The 22,830-nt window shown below is 29.3% G+C and overlaps 2 protein-coding genes across 8 annotated transcripts in view; one reads left to right on the top strand and one right to left on the bottom strand.

Moving 5' to 3' along the window:
* LOC138940380 (myb-like protein A) overlaps positions 1-17,446 on the bottom strand; it is a 68,097-nt gene extending 50,651 nt beyond the window's left edge. The window contains exon 1 of the mRNA XM_070309242.1: positions 17,257-17,446. The gene's annotated coding sequence lies outside the window, so the exon portion shown is untranslated. The remainder of the gene's footprint in view (positions 1-17,256) is intronic.
* The window catches only part of Fmrfar (FMRFamide Receptor), a 47,711-nt gene that overhangs the window by 14,285 nt on the left and 10,596 nt on the right, over positions 1-22,830 (top strand). For all 7 annotated transcript variants that reach the window (XM_070309296.1, XM_070309287.1, XM_070309279.1 and 4 more), the window contains 2 exons: positions 18,074-18,372; positions 19,021-19,489. In XM_070309296.1, coding sequence (XP_070165397.1) covers positions 19,199-19,489 — 291 coding nt within the window. In that variant the 5' untranslated portion in view covers positions 18,074-18,372; positions 19,021-19,198. The remainder of the gene's footprint in view (positions 1-18,073; positions 18,373-19,020; positions 19,490-22,830) is intronic.

Genomic DNA, 22,830 nt, shown 5'->3' with positions numbered 1-22,830 from the left:
ATCATTGTGCGTCAGAGATGCGACCTAAAAATAATGCAAACGCATTTTCCACCTACGTGCCTCCGCTGAACTTTCACGGCAAAGAAAATGTTCCGTAGGGGAAAATGGAACGCAATCAAACGTCTTATCATTTATATTTTATATGATGAGAACAGTTTCACACACCATTGCTTCGAGAGTGGTATTTAAAAATTGTTATTTTTCAGAGGTGTAGACAAACTGTCTCTGTAATAAAATAAAACAGTACAATAAAATAAATAAAATAAAAAGAACGAAAATTATTCCCGTATACGTATAATGAAACTCGATAAAAAATATAATGTTTTTTTATATAGTACAATGACGGATAAAATGCATCTAAAACCGATTTGTTTCATTATATTTGGCAATATGTTTTCATAAACTATAAAAAGATTTAATCTCTAAATGCATGGTTCTTATATTGAAATAAAATAGACATATTGGATTTTTGTAGAAAGACAATTTTGTTTTTTATACTCCGCTTTTCCTACGGGACAATATACTTTCAGAAAGACAGATGAATCTCTTTCGCGTGCAAATTCGAACAAAGAAATGAATTGTAGCTCCCGGATAACTATGTATGCAAATGAAACGAATGTGGAAAAAAGTCTCGCGGCCAGCAGGAACGCCAGATGACTGTGGGGAATATAAATGTCTAGTTTTGTTACAGATTTTATAGTGGCATTTGTGCCGCCCTGATCGTTTTTATATCTTGACGAGCCGATACTAACGATAAATCGATAAGCACAAGAAATTATATTATATTGTATATTGACAGATTATATACAATTTTATTTTGTCATAAAATTATGAAGTTTTATATTACTTGAGAGTTAGAATCCATATAAATTATATTATGATATTAAGCAATTTTAATTAAATATATAATCAAGTTTATATAAAATACATAAGATTACATTATGCAAAGTTCAAATTTTAATGAATAATGCAAGTCCGTGTTTGAAATGAAAAAAAAAAATTTTTGGAAACGATAGCAATGATTAAAATCGGTTAGAATAGTGAATATTACATCATATTAAATTTACATTATTAAATTGGAATTATCATACTTTCCGATCAGTTTAACATTTATGCACGAAATAACAATTTATGAATCTCTGCTTAAACAAGAAATGATAGTCATATCTTAATTTCAAGATTTTATTACGCATTTGCAAAAACACGAATTTAATAACGAAATTTCAAAGTTTAATATGCATCTCATTAATGCGTGGAAAAACATTATGTTTGTAAATCGGAGAAGAGCGATATACACATTGCTCATTTATAAATTGAAGGGAAGAACTTAAGTTTTTAAATAACTTAAAAAGATAAAATTTTGCAGTAAAAACTGCAGTAGGACACTCTCCGTATAATATATATGGATTTAGATATATTTTATGAGATTTAAAAAATTTAATTTTACATAAAGAGAAACAGTAAGAAAAAATCATATTAAAATTAATATAATTTTATGTTACTGTGCAAATTATTTTATATAACAACGCAGAACATGATAACATTAATAAGATAATTTCTGCTTGGATAAAATAAAACATATTCTTTGAAATTATTATAAAAAACGCGCTTAAATAGTTTTTATTTCCGTTACCGTTTTCATTTACAAACGTGAAAAATCGTTCTTTTAAATGGAATTAAGTGGAAGATTAAGAAGATTTAAGGAACGTCAGGCGAACATTCTGCGAAAAAAATCGGTGATTTAACATTAGAAGAAAGAAAGAAAAAGAGAGAGAGAGAGAGAAAGAAGCAGAATTTTTATGCAAGAACTATTCACCATTAAAATAATAAAGGGTAAGAGAAAACTAATACCTTTATTTATAATTTTAAATTGCTGTTAATCGGATTTTGAAAACAAAGATATTGAAGGTGGATGATTAGAATATTAAATATCAAAATTATGTCTTGAATGTATGACAAAAGAAAGTACAATCCAACATTGCAAACTTTGTTTTTGGTTTTAATACGGAAAAAAAATGATGTTTTTTACTTTTCCTGTCTCTCTCTTTTACGAGAGACCTAATGTCACATGAAGCAAATACGTAACGTTGTTAAAAAAAAAAAAAAAATCTTCGTCTATTTTTGTTCCGTAAATGTTTTACGAAAAAACACTATGCTTTCTCGCAGTTCTCGAAATTTCCTTGGTTATAAATATGGCGAAAAATTTTTTCCGATATTAATGTGTTGAAAAATGTTTAAAGATTATTTCGACAGTCGAAACAATAAATATTTCTTTCCATTCTTTTTTTAATCGCATAAATTTATCAAATACGGGGAACAAAGTTATCTTAATCTCATCGTTTATGTATCCTTAATTGCAATGAACTGCAATGGTCGATGCTCATAAATTTCAACGTGAATACATTACATACTGTAAACCAGGTCGAACCTATATTATCTCTATGCCTATACAATTCGCCTGACACTCCTTCAGTACTTTGTCATGAATTACCATCAGGATGTTAATGGGTTGATTTTCCCATAAGTGACATAGAAATGTAGTTTGCGCGGCGGTTTCTCGTAACTAGTTAGTCAAAAGCTAATTTGTTACGATTTGCCTGTCAATATTCCATCGATCGAATAACATTGGCTGAAAATCTCTTGGTCTGAAACATTGGATAACATTGGATAACATTGGATGAATTCTCATCGGAGACAAAAACACATTTCTCTACATTCAAGTTTTCATGTTAATCGCAGATGAAATCAAATTGCGAATTATTAATGGAAAGTTGCAAATGTGAACGTGTGTATCTCTAGTCTTATCATATTTATTAGAAAGTGACATATACGTCAAATTTAATTAAATCAAAACATAATTAATATTCATTTTATCATGTTGTTTTAGATATGTTACGTCACTAATTTATTAATCTAATCTCAGTGTGCGTTTCGTAATAAGCAAAAGATGAACCGACGATGAATGATAACATCTAATGTAATCATGAAATTGCTAGTACATTTTCGTATTGTTATCAAACCAATATTTCTCGTGGAACAGGGATAACTTTGAATGGAACGAGCATATCTGCCCCTTTTCATCTCATGTGCCTTTTCATCCTATGTTATCGCGAAGCATTTGATGACATTGTACGTATACATGAGTCTGACGCGGAACAGGTATCTATCGCAGCAGGCAGAGATAAGTAGAACGATGTCTCTTCTGTTTATTAAACGAAGAATAAGACAGTCAGCGTAAATAACGGAAAGACTTTGATAAAATGTGCTCTTCCGCTTGATTAACTGTCGAAATAGCGGCGGCGCATCTGAAAATACAAATGCGTATCCGCAAGGTAAATTATTCATTGTCACATCAGTCAAAATTACGACCATTAATTTGGCATTTCAGTACTTTTACGAGATCCATTATATAATACGAAATTAACAAATCTAGATATATAAAATAATTTAGGAAAAATAAAATAATTTTTGAAGAGAAATAATTTCCAGAAAAACGCGTTCACACAATACATAATCAAATGTAACGAATATATAGAGTTATGAATTTTCTATAACATAATTGCCTTAAAATTCATTTTTATTTATTTTCTCCGATCTTACAAAATCTTAATTTAAAATAGTCACGTGAGTGAAACTGGAAGAAAATTATAAACATCGATAAAATGTTTTCTCTAATAATTGCTTAATCAATACAATTGACAGTAACATTTTTTATATCGATAACATTGATCATAATAATTAAAATATTAACAATAATTTGTATTAATATAAAATAATATCTGTACGTCAAAAGGGAGGGAAATTAATATAAAGAAAAAAAAATTAAGAGAAGTATACGAAAGAATATTCTACATATATTTTACAAGCACAAAATCGTTACTTTTTCCATCTCGCATTTAATTCAATTTACACCGCGAATCGTATAAAATAAAGAAATACTATCGATCCTAATTTACGCGTCCTTTTTGTCATAAATTTTGCTTGCCTTTACGGTAATGCAGACAGATTGATGTTATAATGTTACAATTTTACAAACGTGAATTCTGCGTTACGAAAATTCATTATTTCGACAATATGATCGTTGAATACAGACGCAGAAATAAAATTCCGTAATATAAATTCCATTTCTAAGCTAGATGAGATTATATATGTGGAAGTAGAAAAATATGAAAAGTGTTAATTTTTTAATCGCTTCAGAAAAAACTTCATTGTAAGAATTTTTCAACTCGCACGAAACTTAATATTGAACCCTTTTTCTATAATTATAAAATTCTAATTAGCTTGTATTAAAATTCTTCTTAAATCTTCATTTTGAGATCTGAAATAAAATTATCTGTAGTTATATCTTTTATATTTTTGATTTCAAATCTATATCTTGTAATTATATATACATATATATATATATATATATATATATATATATATATATATATATAAACGCTATTCTTATGCACTATTATTAGCTTCGTCTGTATTGTTTATAGCTGAAAGAAAATGGTATTGCATGTAAAATGTACAAAAATGTACAAAAAAGATAACAAGGTTGCCAATTGATCTTTAATTTATGCCGCCAACATTTACGAATAATTATCCGTTTGCGAATACTAGAATGCATTATGCATATTTATTATAATGGTTACCCACTCGATTTTCAGCATTTTTTTGATTAATGAACAATGGTCGAAATTCTGTCGTTAGCACAATACCACGGTCGGAGATTTATTCAAATTCCTCCGGAATTTAATTATTTGTACGCGCGATATTTTTAACAGGTATCAAAAGCAAAATGATAATTAAATTAATGATACAAATTAAATGCAAAATAAAATATTTTATCAAATATTTTAATGGGAATGATGTATAAATTTGACAGAGAAGGAAAGTATAAACTTTGCATTATAATAACGGAATGATTATATTAATAGAAATATACTCAACATAATCTAAATTTCTATATTTTGAAATTATACAATACAGTTATGTAAATCGGTTTACAATAACGCGGATTTTTCAATTTTGAAATCCCAAATTCTTTAGCTTCAAATATAATATTCCAAATGTTATATCACAAAGAAAGAAAAAAAATTATCTCATTGATAATAAAGTATATTACTGAGACTCGGGAAGAAGTTTTGAGATCGCACGTGATATACCTTTTCAAAGCGTATAATCATGGAGCTATATATACGATTTACGCTAAAATCACGATCATTACTTTAGTTAAGTTCCAAAAGCCTGCATCTTGGAAAACTTAAATTACTCTCCCGCCAATCTGCCGGTAGAAATCTCAAGAAATCTTAACTCAAAGATGTAGTAATAGAAACAGTGGTTCCGTACCAGTTCGAAACTTAATTCTAGTCTATATCAAGATGGTTGTTATTTCGTTTATAATATTGGAGAAAAAGATTCGTCTCGAGTATAAAGAAAATAATATCTCTTGTGAGATACATGTACGGAAACAAGAAAATTTAAAAGAACTTACGCAAATATAGAAATCGAGGTAAAGCAAGTTTACAAAGCACAAAAAAACGATGATATCATGTTGATATTTTTGGGATAAAGATGATTTTATTAAAATTCTAGAAAAACAAGGTCATTATTTTCCAAGGAAAAAATCTTATATATACAATATACGCTCTCTCCATTAAAGAATATATAATTTTCTATTATTGCATTTTTTATTTTATAAAATATATATATTTCATAAAATAAAAACTATTGATATATTTTTTAAAGTTATTCTTATATTGACAAAGAGTTGCAAATATCAATAGCCTTTCAAAATGAAATAAACATTATTTATATAGAACGATTTATTCTATAATAAAAAGTGAAATTTCAGTTTGCATTTTCATAACTGGTGTCTGGCGTAATTCAAGATATCCAATCGATAATCATCGTAAAGCTGATATTTAAGTTTTAATAAAATGTCTACGAGGATTTCGCCGACCTTCAATAGGTTCTCAAAGAAAATCCTCATCGATGTCCTTGATTTTTCTGATGGACGCAAAAAAAGAAAATCCACGATGTATAGCTCTTACGATTTCTTCGCGAAATTTATGTTTCGTTTATCGCGTATCCTTACTAACGATATAAGGCAAATAAAGACACAATGAAGGAGAAATATAAAAAGGGAAGAGGAGGACCTGAAGAGATGAAGATTAGCAAAGTAAATATGATATGTCTGGCCTTTTCTTACCCAGGTGATTCTTTCATCATCATAAACTATCTAGTTTGGTAACCTCAATTTCATACGATGAGTTCTGGAGAAGGAATTCCTGATATAACCGAATCTTACGGAACCTCTTAAAGACAATCCCTTTATTTATTAGGCTTACGATTTATCTCTTTTTTTATTTTATCTTTTTTAATTTATCTCTTCTATTCTTTAATATATAAATCTTAAAAATACCATAAATATTGAAAATATTGAAGAAAAAAAAGAAAATAGCGCTCTTTCAATAGTGATGAAGAATTAATAAATTTTAATTTATAATCAGATAAATATTTGAAACATTTTTTTACTAAATTTTAAATATTCAAATATGGACGAGAAGTCTCATTTAATTGCCCAATTTAGAATTATAAATTAAATATTTGAAATGTGAGAATATTTTTTTGCGTTAACATTGTTTCATTCTTAATATTTATTTATTATGAATAAATACATAATTCTATATGAAATTTCAATTAATTTGTGCAATGTAGCGTTTAAGTAAATAGAAAAATATATAATTTATCATAAATAAATATGTCATTATTTTAGCTGAAATTTTAATATTATAAAAATCGACATTGCTTCGCAAGAGAAATAAAATCTTCATTTATTAAAAACATATCATCCTTTTGTAACAAAACTTTTGTTTACATTATCTATAAATTGCATCATCTTGTTTATTTGCAAATTGCATTTGCAAATTGGCCTCAATGGGCGCGTTAAAGAAAGCACACAGTTTTAATTCGTCGTCAAAATACCATTATTCAAATTATATTTTAATGTGTTTATATCGCTTAAGAACGAAGGACGGACAAAGTGAGAAAAAAAGCAATAGAATAATTTTACAAAAGCAAGCAGCTATAATTTTTAAGATATTATAGATAGCCCTAATGAAAAGCACGTTGAACTGGTTGCTAAATTAATCAAGTTTATATGAAAATAAAAAAATCCTCATTAAAATTATCGAGAAATAAAAAAGATCCAATTTCTACAATATTTTAACGAAATGGAAGGCACATTTACTGACATAATTAGATCTTTTGTAAATTAAGAAATAAACTATATGGCTACATATGTCCTCAATTGCATTACATAAGCCATACAGATATGCTTTGTCGTGATGGTCTATGCCTATAGGAATATTATTTCAGTGAACATATCGGGAACGCATTATAATTCAAATCCTTCGAATAGTGTCCGTACTAATGACCGATTTCAAGGATTAATTCCTACATTGTATTCCTTGTCATGAATTATACTGTAAATCCTCCGATAGATGACAAAAATTTTTTTATAATTAAATATGGTAAATTATATACATTATTACACAAACTGACATGATAATTAAACTTTCGGAATTTAATATCTAAAATTAAAGAAATAATAGAAAGATAAAAGTAAAAACAACTTAATGTCATTGAATAGAATTAATCAACGCTAAAGAAACTGGCCAAAATTCTTCAATTATACTTAGTGCTGCGAAAACGGAACTATGTAACATATGGCTTAAGGTTAAAGTGTTAAGAGTTGTTGACAAAATATGACGCAAACACAGAAACATACCGACCCCACATTAATCTTTGCTTATTATAGGTATAATAGAATAGATCCGTTCATCCATTTTGTAGATTTCATAGAATTTTTATGACGAAAGCAATAATCAACAGTTTAACGGCTTAGTTTACTCTCTTTTTTTTTTTAAACTTTAAAATATTATTCTTAAAAATATACAAAGGAAAGAGATTTTAGAGAAAAAAAGAGAGAAAAAAAGAAGAATGAAGAAATTTGACTTAATTTAAGTTTCGTTCATTCTTCTTTATATATGTATATTTGTATTTGAATTAACTTTGTTATTAATTAATATTTAAGAAAAGCCTTAATTTATAATTATTTAAATTAATTTATTGAATTTGTGTCAAGCTGTTAAAAAAGTAGGATCATTGTTGAGAACCCTCCAATCATCAAACTATCAAATTCGCCAATTCCGATTCGCTATGACGACATCATGAAATAAATGCTGGTCATTTTGTCAGTTGACGTCATACGGACTGTTATAGGGTTGTTTGTATGGCTGGTAATCTCTCGTGCTATAATTCTGTTATCTCTCAAGAGTCTGAGGTAGTCTGGGACGGTGTGATAGTTATTTGGCTCGTGGCTCTTACTTATTGAAGACATCACGGGGAAAAATCTGCGAGAAAAAGTCGTTGTCGAAATGCAATCGATGCTCGAAACAATTATGCCTTATCAAATGCTCGGATTTTTTATCCAATATATGATAATGATTTCCGCTCTCACTTCATTAATATAAAAGAAGGCGAATTTATTTCTCTCTGTACGAAAATTTTTGCAATATTTAAAATAACAAAATCATAAATTTTTTATTTTTCTCTCATTTTTAACATAAATATAATTTACTAAATATATGTATATATATATATATATATAGTGTATAAACTATACTTACGACTTATTACGAAATAACTTTCATACACTTCGAACAAACACTTCGCAAATGTCTCGCTTAGCTAACGGGATGGAAAGACTGATGAAACAAAAAAATCTTTATTTCATCCTTCATTAATTTCACACCAAACAACTGCATACACGGGAGAACAATTTGAACTTTCAGACCACAATTTAATTTTTCTTTTTCATATTTAATATGCATATTCCACAAGTTCATCGCTTAATCTTTGTATTAAACTAGAAAAAGTGATTTTGAATTTACCGAAGAATTCTATCTCTTTTGTCTTTTTTTTATGAGAGTTCAGAACTGATTTAAATAAATTGTAATTGCATAAATTTTCTGTCTCTCTATTTTTTATATATGTATATAATTCGGCAATTAAGTTCATAAAAAAGCTTAAGTTTGATTACAATATATCCTGAATTAATGTTATTTTATTCCAATAATGTTTCCGAAGCTGTTCAGAAACGCTCTTGAAAAACTCCTAATTATCAACTAAAATTGTAGTCGAAACTTTTATCAATTAGATAATAATGTAAATTCCTGTAAGCAGTTTGTTTAATTTAAACTTAATTTACTCTACGGCCGAACTTAAGTTTTCTTTAAAGAAGAGAAGAGGATGATGTAAATTTCGAATTTGCGAGAGAATGTCCATCTCCACGTTTTGCAAAGTCATCAAGGCCGTGCAGTCTCGTAGAGTTGTCGAGATTCTCGGACAGTATTCGGCGAACACTGTGTTTAGTGTTTAAAATTAACCGAGGAGTTCCTATAGTTGACTCAGAGCTCTGCGGCAGAAGGGATAAGATTCGCAGTAGAGAGAGGCTACTCGTATTTTTAGAGGGTTGGCAGGAACGAAAGCGACAGCTGATCATTTTACCGAGTCGACGATAAGCTCTTTCCGTTTAACAGCTAGAACGAATTGTCTTCTCACCTTTATTTACGTAGCTTGTCTTTAAACAAATATCACGGTTCTATTGCTTTTTTATTGGACTTTTACTGAATTTTTTACTTATGTTTATATTAATTAAAAGCCCAATTAATAATAATAAATAGATTAATGCACACCGAATGGATATATTGCATTCTCTAATACGTTATAAAAAAAAAAAAAAAATCTCGAAAATATATATATATATATGTTCTTTAAAAATTAGTGTTTTGTGTTAAATAAAACGTATAATTCTGATATTTTGTTAATATCAGCAAAAATGTTATAGACAATCATTATCAAAGATATTCACAAAACTATCTCTGCAATCGAAATTTTGATCAAATTAAATTTGATTTAAAATTGAAAGAAAAAAGTAAAATTTTTTTATTCACATTCGTTTTTTTATCGGATACAAATTACGCAATAAATAGTATTTGATGCAGATGTAGATTATCCAAATGTTGCTCCCTCATAAATAATAACATTATACTATCGTATCGTGGTTGAGGAAATTTTTTCAATATGTACCATTATTGTAGTTCAGCAGCTGGAAACATCGATTTCATAGAGTAAATATATATCTTGCCCATACAAAGTAGTATTTTTTGTCTAACACAGGAATTTTCTACTCCAGAACAGTAATAATGTTTCTAAAGTACGTATCATATATTTCTGTGTGCATTATATGTTGAGTAATTTTCATTCAATAAATATACATTTTTTGGCGAAAAAATATTTTACCGATTTTAAGATTGCAATATTGCTAGACATATTTTAAAGAGAGATCTTCAAATAAGTACCATATATTCACAAAATTAAGCGATTTTTATGAAGACAAATAAAATTTGCGATAATTTTCTTTGTACAAAAAAAACTAGTTTTCTTTTCTCCGTACTAATTATTGTACAAAAAAATTAAAGAAACTATAAAATACATAATTAATATGATTAATATGAAAATTAATATTAATATAAAATTAATATGAAAAAATTTATGTACGTAGATAATATTTATAATTTATAAAATATGTTTTAATATATATAATAAAAAATATTTAATAATTTTGTTTGTTACACATTAATTTTGATTTGATTTAAAAAAAAAAACATTCAAAATTTTAGAAATTAAAACTGAAAATTCCATGAATAGATTGTATCAAATGATTCCTGTTCACGTGGCGATGTACGCTAAAAAGTCACTAATAAATTTATTTAATTGATATCAAAACATGAACAGGGTGATCAGAACGTACTTATTAATAAAATACGTCTCGCGATGAAACTGTCGTAGCCTTAGATTTTCCTCTCTGCGATCGATTCCGCAACTCCGCCAAATGGCTCGTATAAAAGCCGCGATAATCGATTTAAAACGCATCGTCGGAAATTTCTACGAGAATTTGTCAGGCTATGTTGACATATTCGTTCAAGCGTATAAGCGTTTAATACTTATTAAGGTAAACATTAGACGCTCGTAGGATTACTTGACATGAGATGATGAGTGAAAATGAATCTACGCTCTTTATCTAGCACATATATTCTCTCTTATCAAAGATTATTTCTCTTAAGTATTATTTTTCTAAAATTATCCGGATGATGTAAAATCGATATCTCAAATAATAATTTTGACAAAAGAGAATTACTTTCAAGCAGAAAAGCGAATTCTTCAGAAATGTGTCTGAATAATGTACCCAGAAAGGTAATGATGCGTATATTCTTTTGAAGAATGGTCATCCATCCGTCACCAAAATAGGTCATACGTAAGAATGATGAGGCGCGATGAGCATAAAATGCGACGAGTGTAGCACCGAAAATAATTCTGCTGTTTATGTGGCCGCGATCGAGGTATCTGGCTGTAGGTATAACAAACGGTGAAATGATTTCACGCATCGCCAACTTAAGAAAATGTACTTCGTCTAGAGAATGTTTATCCATCATCCGATAGTTGATTAAACGCGAAAATAATAAGAGGTGATAAAAGTTAAGAGAAAAAATATAGAAATTATAAAATATGATTTTATCTTCTTTAGAGAAATTAATTTTCTTTATAAAAAGATATGAAAATAATATGTTATATCATATGTATTATAAACATTTTTTGTTAAAACACACTAGAGAAGAGAGAGAGAGAAATAAAGATAAATTTATATATAAAAAAAAAAAAAATGCTTTATAATTAGCATTAATTGTAGGATTAAGCAGAACTGTGTGGAAAAATGACACTTGAAATAAAATATCGTTCTTTAAAAGATAATTAGAAAATAAACAAAGTATAAAGAGAATAAAAGAAGAGAAGTTAAAGCATACTCAGAAATAGATTGCTCAACCAGCAGATTATGTCGAGTATAATTAGCGACTGGCTCGGTTGCTTCTCACGCGACTAATGAAAAATTAACGATTTAGCCATGCAAACGATTAAAGTATGCCTGCATATAGACGCTATTATTCACATATTATTTCTTATCGTGGGGGAAAAAAAGTATATTATCAAAATCAGTGTAAATTAATCAAATAAAATTGACTAAATTAATCAAATAAATTTTTTTTTTTTTTTTATTAGAATATTTAAAATTAAATAAAAAATGAAATCATTTTATTAACTTACTATAATTTTTTTCAGTTAATTTTTTTATTCTACGAGTCAAAAGTTAATAATAGCACTTATGTCTATATTATTTTTGCATTGTTTCATAGAGTTATCATTTTTGAGGAAACAAGATTCTATTTCAGAAATGATCACAATCATCTCGACGGCAAGATTGATGCTGTTTTGATGTAAATTCAAAATGAACAAAATTACGTAATTATGCAAATAGACGAGGAACAAGATTTTGAGCAGAGCTTTCTTCCGCAATGTCCGCAGTGGAAACGACACCCGTACCAGCTGCTGAGTTCACGCTTCGCCATTATTACCTACAACTGACACTAATCCCATCTCATTTCCTGACCGTTCCACTTTGCGGGAGCAACGAAACTAAGCGTAACATCGGTGCGACCCACTTGATAAATAAAAGTTTCAGCGACAAATGTACGTGCCAGCCGTATCCCCGACATCTTCTCATTTAACACTTACATTCACCGTCGAGATATCGTAACTAGAGCCGGATCATATATGATTCATTTCTTTAATCAGCTAAATTTTTTCATTTAATTGAATTAAAATTTTCAAATAATTACATTATTTTCTATAAAAAGAAATTCTTTTAAATATATATATTATATTTCAGTTTTAAAATAAGACTGGGATGTTTAATTCAAGGCAGAAGCTAATTGCAAAATTAAAATATCTTTTCTTTTCTTTATCCGCAATAATGAATAAGTTTATTATGTTAAGATATATTTTTATTGATGTAATATCATTTGATAACATTCAGATTCCAAAGCAATGACGAAAAAGAATTTGCTGACTCGAGAACTATTAACGTCTCAACAGTAAGATAATGTATATTCATTTTTCTTAACTCGATTTCTGGTAGCTGTCATTAATACACGTGCCGCCGTACTGTGATTTTCGAATATTTTATATATATTAATAGATTATCTCGCTTTTTGTTCCTCTCTCGATCTCTCTATCTTCCTCGCACATCGATATAAATACTATTCTTTGATTCTACGTAACTAGTCGAACTACGAGGGATATTGTGTTCGCGTAACACCTACGACAATGTCACACATATATACACAATGTCCCGGAATAAATTCGCGAAAAAAGATTTATCGACATTCGTATAGGAGCAAAACTTTGCCTGAGAAAACAATCCGCTTAGTCTCTGGTGAAATCATTGTTTTTTGTTAGCGAAAGCAAATATAGACGCCTAAATATTTTCGACAACTACGAGAGAGTAATTTCTATTTTTTAATTCTTTAAACTGTAAAATTTTAATGTGTTTTTGTATACTATGTTTTGAATAAATTAACAATGTTAAAATACTGAAATAAGAATTTAGAATAGATATAACATTTGAAAAGAGCTCTATCTTTCAACTTTCAGCATTTATTAAGTTGCACCCAGTTTACTTGATAATAAAACAAATCATTAACAATAAAATAAGAAGAAACTTTTAATTATTCTAATTTTTTTATCTAGTAAAATTTACATAATTTAATAGCTACTTTACATCTTCATTTGAGATACACAACCGCGTTTCTTTAATTCTATTTTCAATAAAACGGAGGAAAACAAAAAAAATAATCGCATGATACTAAGATAAAATATCGTCACTTTTGTGTTCAATGTCGACATGTTTTCTTGTCTAAACAATCGCGATTGTCAACCAGAAACGTAGAAGTCGCGGGGAGGGAAACAGAAAGATACGTCGTGGTAATAGCCATAATAAAGCCGCAAGTTAATGTGCGACGTATCGAAAAAAATGCGCTGCTTACGAACCGTAAATTACGGTCGGATGCATTTCGTGCTAACGCGCGCTTCTCATAAATTACCCTCAGAATTCATTCGAAAAGCCGAATGCATTGTCACGGTATTTGACTTTTCTCATAATTTCATTCCCCTGAAGAAGACTAATTTAAAAAGGACCATTTTAATGTAGTCTTGTCAAGAATATTTCTTAGACTGGAAATATATTAGATGGGAATTAATTAGCAAAGAACTGTCTCGCGCATAGCATTTGCACAATTAAGTTAACAGATTCTTTCTGGCGTAAGTTTTATTCGCTCTTTAGAGAAATGAGTTTCGTTCTACAAGGAAATTGTGTTACCGCGTATACAATTGACTTTCGTTTTGCAATATAACACACTTTACTGTTAATTGAATAATATCATTGCGGAGTAAGACGAATTTATAGAGCGACTATTTTAATATTTTAAAAATAGAGATAAAATGCAAAAAATAAATAAAAATACATTAAAAATCTATAAAACTTTTTACGACTTATAGAGAAAAATGTGATTCAAAAGTTATCTTTTTTCGGAAAAGTTATATAAGTTCGCTAAATATAATATATATGATTTATATAGTTATATATAGTATATAAATCATATAGTATATAATATATCATCGCTCAATTTCATCATATGAAAAATGTTTTAAGACACCGGAAAAGGGTATCCCCCCGAAAAGACGCGATACCATTTTCAATGACATTGCACGCACCACGCACACACACACACACACACACAGAGTTAAAAAAAAAACTGAATAAGAAACTGAAGGGTAAAACTTCGACTAAGAAGTTACTCGAGAGAATACGCGGCAACAAGAAAAACTTTCTGAATACATCTTTCATGCAGAGTAGAGAAATATATTTTTTTGCTCTCAGATCGTACTAATGTCTTAAAATGAGGGGGAAGGAAGTAGCACGACGTATTTTGCATAAAATAAGCATGGCATTAGTCTATACCATTAGTCCGAAGATAAATTTCGGAGATCAAGATAATCCTGCATATCGAACATCGTTACCTTTGCGCTGTATAAAATATCAGAAATCTCTGATATGAAAATAAAAATAAATATAAAAAATAAGTATATCTAATAATGAAATAATTATATAATATATGTAGCGATATTTAATAGATAAATCGCTTCTCATCAAATTGATGTATTAATGTATATATCATAATCCGGACATGCACTAAATGCGCACGTAGTGCAAGAAACACCTAATTGCTGCGAGATTATTCTGGCCTGCAAATCTCGCGCATGATGTTTCGTCCAAAGTACGAAATTGCGCACCGTTTCTATTCGGAAGCGCGCAAATATCGTTATTATGCAACGTTATCAAAGAGGTGGCTAGCCATTTCGTTCCTAGACGTCGACACGTGCCAAGACCGAAAAGCAAAGAGAGTACCCATCCGAGTCCGTGTGAAAAACACCGGTTCACGAAACTTTCTCGCATCCGACGACATGTCTACTGGGGGAACTGTTTAAATATAAATTGACCGACAGCCGCACAGCAAGAAATAGATCAGCCGAAACAAATTAGTTCTCGACTTTAAATGACACACGAATAGCATGGAGCAATTTTATAGCTGGCAATTTATTTGAACTCCCATGGTGTCCCAAATTAGTATCCAACATCAAAAACGTGAGATCCGTACAACGTGCAATATTCGCGATTGATCTTCATGATTCCAATTCGCATCAAACGTCAAAAGATATTTATATAAGATTCCCTAGAGTCTCGCAAGAAGTAACAATCGCACATGTTAAATTTTATTCTTATAGAAAAATAAAAGTTTGATCTTTTTGTTTGTGATTGCGTAAAATCGAGAAAAACTCTTATTGTTAGTTCAAAAATATATTTTAAGTTCATTTAAAAGGAAAAAAAATGTCTGACACTCCTTAAAATATGTTATGTCAAATTATATGAAAAAATATTAAAATAGAAAATATTAAATATATTGCAGAGATGGATTAAAATTAAATAAACATCCGAAAATTTTTTCTTCATATCTTGACATGAAACATTGATATCGACGTGACATTTATTAATACCGCAATTAAGAAGTGTCCTTTTTTTTCTTTAAATCTGTAAGCGTCAAAAATCATGCAGACAATTACAGCCGTTGCTGGCGAGACAAACAGCATGATCGCAAATTGAAATCAGGAATAAGGGAAATCGTAATTGCATACTAGATCGGCGATGCGAAAATTAGGTAAATATAACTCAATATACACCGATATATATCTGTATCGTGTATATGCTACCGCAGGATCATTTCAAACGGATATGAATGTCATCAAAGATCAGTCGTGCGAGGATACAATTCAATTAATTCGCTTTACACGTATACAAATATTTTTATGTCCTTATGAGAGCGTATGTGTACTTATATAATATATAGGGTATGCCACTTGGCCCGTATTATCATTTCAAACTTTTAAAGGGATGTTACCCCGACGAAAGGGATAAAGTGATACAGTATTGAATTTATCGCACTCGTATATCTCCCTTGAAAAAAAAATTGACCTTTTGGCATTTTTTGAAAAGATTAGTCAGTCACAAAATAAACAAGTTGGAAACTTTTTTAAAATAAACACCCTGTATACACACAAATAGAAACATACGCATCGCAAATTATGTAATCGCATTTTTATCAAATCTGTGAAAAATATCGTATTTCTATCTTAAAATCTTTGTCCGACAATTTCATCTTCGAGATTATTGAATGTACGATGTAATAATTTAAAGCATTTGCCGGTCAAGCCTTTGATTGTGTCGTTAATCCATGTTAGAAGTACTACAAAAATAAATATCTACTCTAGAATAATTTGACAATAATTTCACACAATAAGTGAGTGCTCAAAAAATAAGTCAATATAATATTGCCTATTAATCAACAGTGAAATGATTCGCTTCTAATTAATATTTTAGTAATATTTGTTAATAAGTACTTACATTTTATTTTTATATTCTAAAATAATTTTCTAATTTCTCAGAAAATAATCGAAGATCGCTATTTGAAATCAAATACGAGTAGAGTCAAGAATACTTACTACAATAAAATATTAAAATATAAATAATGTATTTCTTGAATAAAGTCTTATATGAATATATAGAAAGATAAGTTCAACTTTAAAATATTACAAAGATTTTAACAAAATACAAACATAAATTAACATGCGCATTAATTTTTGACAGATTTTCTAAGCGTGTAAATTTCTTCTCTTAAATAAATATTCTCATACCGATTATAATCCAATTATTGATGATCCAATTAATGCGGGACCAGCCAAAAAAGTTTCACGTACAAGGGCGGCTATGAATAACCCGATCGATGAATCAAATTGCTATTATCCGCCAAAAGTGATTCCGTCATGCAAAACGTATATTTCGTCGGCACTAACTTGGCGAACTCATGCGATTACTCGGCTGGGATTTCCGATACGCACTGAACACGAGAGATATACCTTTAACGACATTCCGTTGCGACTTTCCATAACTCGCGCTACCTATATAGCTACGTAGAGATGACCGTGTTTGTTTGCAATCAAGTTTGGCGCCCTCGAAACCTCGAGTGTAAACGTTACAGTGAACGATTGACAGTCATGTTACAACAACACGTTTTCTCGCTGATGCCTGATAAACTAATAACAAAATAAGGCCCCAATACGCGCTCGTTGAAATTTTAAATTGAAACAACGAAAAATTCCGATAACATTCATGGGTGACAACGTGAAATAATAGAAGAAAAAAAGCTCCGATATCCGGATGCATAAAATAAAATTATATTTAAAATCTATGCAAAATTTTTTACTCGCATTTAGAAATATTTTATTATTAAAAAACATAGAGCCGCGAAATTTGAATTTGACAAAATAATATCAATTTTTCAATTTTTTACTCATGATTCTAATAATTTTTTACCTATATCTCTACGTCATCGCAGCGATGGTTCAACTAATTTATGTTTCTTTTATTTGATTGGAGTATAAACACAGTTCCACCTGTCATTCCTCAAGAAGATATAATATAAACGTGCATTTTTTTCTTCTTTCTTTTTAGTTTACAGATCATCATCGGCGAAACTAGTGCGACACAGGATTCGGATGGCAAAGCGGCTCGCGATTCGTCGTAAAACAGCGATACATCGAAAAAACATCTACGCTGAACTCTCTATACGAAGACGATAAAGCCGATCTGATTCTCTCTGCAAAACACGATCAAAGATAATTTACACAGCGAAATATATAGATTGAGTACAACAAGGAATCGACGTTATGATACCCGGATTTATTCGAGGAATATCTGACTTTGAGAGACAACGCGAACGCAAATCCTCGAATCGATATCTGATAACAAAGGTGAAAGAAAATTCCTCTTTTCATAAAATTTTTCGTGCTTTTGCAAAAGAAGACTATATCGATTTTAAACTTTCAAACATGCCTGCGAGAGAATGTCTTTTCTCGATATTCCGATAAAATTACAGTCATTTGGAAGAAATTTTAACAGATGCATGTAGATGGTGAAACTCGTATACACGTATAGAAAGAAAAACAAATTTCAGAAGTCATAAGTATAATCTGTGAGACGAATGGTCTGCCTTAGCGTAACTTCAAATCATGCCTGTATTTTTCACGAAATATTCTACAAGTTTGGAACATATAATATCTTTTTAATCTTTTTATATATAAAATATGTTTTTATAATAGATAAATTTTATAAAATTTATAAAGTATATTTTTTTTATCAATTGTCATATTTTTATGAAAAAATAATCTCGTAATTTTTTCTTCATTTTATAATTTATATAATTTATTAAACTTGCAAGATATAGTCAACCTATTAGCATATTGTTATCAGTCAATACTTCTTAAAATCTTAATGGAATATCTATACATACTAACGGAGAAATGGCAATGTTCCAGCAAAGTATTTAAGAATCAAATTAACTTAAATCAACGCAGTAACGAAGAACTAATTAAAGCAAAAATTATACAAATGATTTGCAGTTATTAAATTTGAGGAGCGCGAAGATACAACCAAAATTAAAATAAGCAGAAGAAAAGAATAAACAGAGAAGAGCGGACGAAGAGCTTGCGAGAGTAAAAATGGTAACGTGAAAAGGCGGCGAGATTTAAGGGCGGTGCAAAATCGGGACGAAGTGATAGAGAATCGTGGAACTGAACGATGGAAATGAGCTCGACGACGACGATCGCTTCCGGTTATTACAATGTTGACGAGCTTGCGCACAACTTCAACAACGTTAGTAACGTTGAACCGCTCGAGTGCAATCAGATCAACACCAACGGCCTGTCTGACTTCATCGTTTACGGCATATTCATCAACCTGATCGGTCTCTTCGGGATCTTCGGCAACGCAATCTCGATGATTATCCTGTCTCGGCCGCAAATGAAGTCGTCTATCAATTATCTATTGATTGGACTGGCCAGGTGCGACACGGTGCTGATTATCATCGCGGTAAGCGTATCTCTCTTCGTTTTTACATCTTTTCATCTCTTACATTTTCCTTTACAGAAAAAGAGGAATGGAAACAAAAGTATAAAAAATTTAATTCAAAAAGCTAGGATCATAAAGCATAATCTCTGTAAAATTTATGAATGAATAAAAAATGTGCAGCAAATAATGGTTTATTTATGCAAGGTTTCATTTCTTAATACTTTAAAAAAATTGTAAAGTTATACGAAAAAAATATACTTCGTTTCACTTAAAAAACAAGTTTACAAGCTAGCATCGATACAAAATTAAATTTTATGCGATAGAATTATTATACCGCGTAAAATGAAGCAGAATATTGCATATTTCTGTAAAAGAATATTTTTGTAAAAGAAATTATCAAAATTAATCTATCTGGTCGAGCTCTTCCTCGCCTTTATTATGAAGAAATGACATAAAAGTGTTAGTATATTAAACGTACGTGCATTTCATTTCTTACGTGCTTTATGTATTTAAATAATATTTTACTATCTCTTTTGTTTAACAAAGAATATAAAGGATTAATATTAAATAAAGGAATTTAAAGGATTTATATTAAATATTTACAAATATCAATATTTTATATTTGTCAAGATATTTTTTAATTATTATTTTTTTAAATATTGCTCTTTGAAAAAACGATAAACAACTGAATATTTTTTAATCATCAATCATTCAATCGTGTAATATTAAAACGTGTTAATATTAAAACGCGTTTATTTATTTTAAATATTTTATGATTTATTTATTAAATTCGATTAATTATTCTATTCATTAATAAACATATCAATATTTTCATTTTTATTCTATATTTTATATATGGAACTGAAATATATGAAAAATATATCTCTTTCCTCTCATCAAAGTTTTCCTCTGCGTGATACACAAACAACTACGACGTTTCACAATTCGCAACCCACCGATCGGAAAATCAATGTTTAATTGGTACACTTGACCAAAAACGATTTTCGATAGGATTTCGTGGAATGCCTCGCAATTGCAGTTAGATAACCCAGTACATTTAGTATCATCGGATCTGGTATTTTCCAATCAATCATCCATATATCCATAGCTAAAATTGTTCAAAAAAAAAAAATAAAAAAAAATTTATCGTTTTCTAGCAATCGAGCTGCATTTCAAAGAGCTTATAACAATATTTTGTTAGCATTATTTTCTGTTAACGATGCTTTCCACTGAAGCTAATCAGATCGAAAATAATATAGGAGAGTCTACTTCTGTCAAACATAACAGATGTAGTCTTTTCAATTTAATGGAGTCTTGGATGTCCCAGAAAACTATCACAAATATTCAGGGACAAGATGTAAAAGAATTTCGTTTATTTTGGTGCAAAACATTAATAATTACAAAATTATAAACGAAATGATTTTTATGTTACAAATATTAATATAGCAAAACTTTATTTATTTAATTTTAGATTAATCTTATTTTAATATAATTTTCATTTAAAAGTTACTTACGAATAATCGATAGTAAATAGTGAAAATTTGAAAAGCTTAATCCAACAAAATAGATAGAATCTAATAAACTTTTATATCCAAAACAAATTCAAAGATTAAGAAACGCAGAAAATATAATTGACAAATGCATCAAAGTTTTAGAAAAATTTTTTGAAAAAAAAAATTGTAACTTATAGATTTGCGAATGTCAATTTATATCCCGAAGGCAATTAGAGAAGCGCAGAAAGAAGGAGAGTTTACAGCTTTACAGCTTCGTATTGCGTTCGCGAGATTTTTGTTTATTATTAAAGCGTAATGTCATAGGGTTTAATTAACACCTTGCACGCGAACATGGATTTTCATCAAGGCATTATTCCAACTGAGACTCTTCCTGTACGATTTTTTACTAACGGGTTAAAAATGTAAAACACTTTCCTGTGTTTATCTACGTTGAATGAATTTGACGATTAATCAATGTTCGTCGAAGTGGTCAAAGATCGGAAAAGATTAGTTGCGTGACGTTTAATAACGTGCATTCAATATCGGAATTCAGTTTTCATAAATCAGCCGCAGACTTATCGCAGTGATTAAATGCAGATCTCATTTTAATTTTATGTTTAGTCTTGCGTTTTCCACAACCGTAAATTTGCAATATATAGCCGAGCTTTTCATTAAAATAATATTTTAATATATACCACAGTAATGCGTTCCAGTTTATCTCATATAATTTAAGTTATATCTTTAAACATATAATTCAGCAGCCATAAATTGGTTCTTTTATTTTTGCCTCAAATGTGCATATGTTTTTACATATATGCTCCCCCCTACTAGATTTTATATAAATTCAGAAATAATGTGGGGGGAAGAAGCTGTTATTAATGAATGTAGAAATAATCTCCATAAATTTTGTAATTTATATGTATTTTTTACATGTTCTAAAAAATGCATATATCCAGCCAGTATAGACATATAAATAACTTAAATAAATTATGATATGATGGATGTAACTAATTATGATATATGCATATATAAATTCAAAAGTACCACACACAATTTTTAAAAATATTTTATGACGAAAAATCAAGATAATCTCATAAAAATACCGTTGAGAGAGAGAGAGAGAGAGAAAGTTTATTTCTAAAATATTTTATAATAGCATTGTGAAAGTGATACACGCTACATAGCTTTTTCTGCTCTGTAAAGTAAAAAATAATATAATATAAAGGATTAATATATCATAATTTGTTTATTTCTCTTTAATTTATCCTCAACAATATCAATTCTAACTTGGGAGAGGAAAGTTAATATCATCGAAAATACATGGCTATATTACAAGGATAATATGAACTACGCGTCAAGCTTATGTAAATGAATTTCAGTAGTATTGTACCTTTTGTTTCCTGATCTCTTGGGTAAAATCAAGATTAATAGCATTAAGCAGTAGAGGTAAGCAGAAGCTTCCGGTAAAAGACATCTGTCACGGTAAAGCTCGTACACAAGATCCTGTATTAATTCTCTCGAGACTACATTATATAAACCACTCCGGTTATTAATTAATCATATGGATTATCTCTCTTTCTCTCTCTCTCTTTCATTAACAATCTATTTGTTCACTCATCGATCAAACCCCGCGAGCAGAAAAACGCCATGCATTTATAAAACATTACATTTTGCAATAAATAACAGAAGAAATATGAATCTTAAAAATAATTATTGCGTGCGAAAAGTAGAAAATGATTAGAGGATGGAATGTTTTTTCAACAAAACTATCAAAATTGAGATAAATGTTGATAACTTTTTATATATATTTAAAATTATAGAACCTCTAATAGCTCGAAAATTAAAGCAAAATATAATGAAAACATAACA

This window comes from Polyergus mexicanus, unplaced genomic scaffold (genome assembly GCF_030449975.1).
Source record: "Polyergus mexicanus isolate NDT 795.1 unplaced genomic scaffold, iyPolMexi1.0 SCAF_2, whole genome shotgun sequence".
In the NCBI taxonomy this organism is placed as follows: Eukaryota; Metazoa; Arthropoda; class Insecta; order Hymenoptera; family Formicidae; genus Polyergus; species Polyergus mexicanus.
The sequence above is the reverse complement of the archived record's forward strand: the minus strand, read 5'-3'. Positions and strand labels throughout refer to the sequence as shown.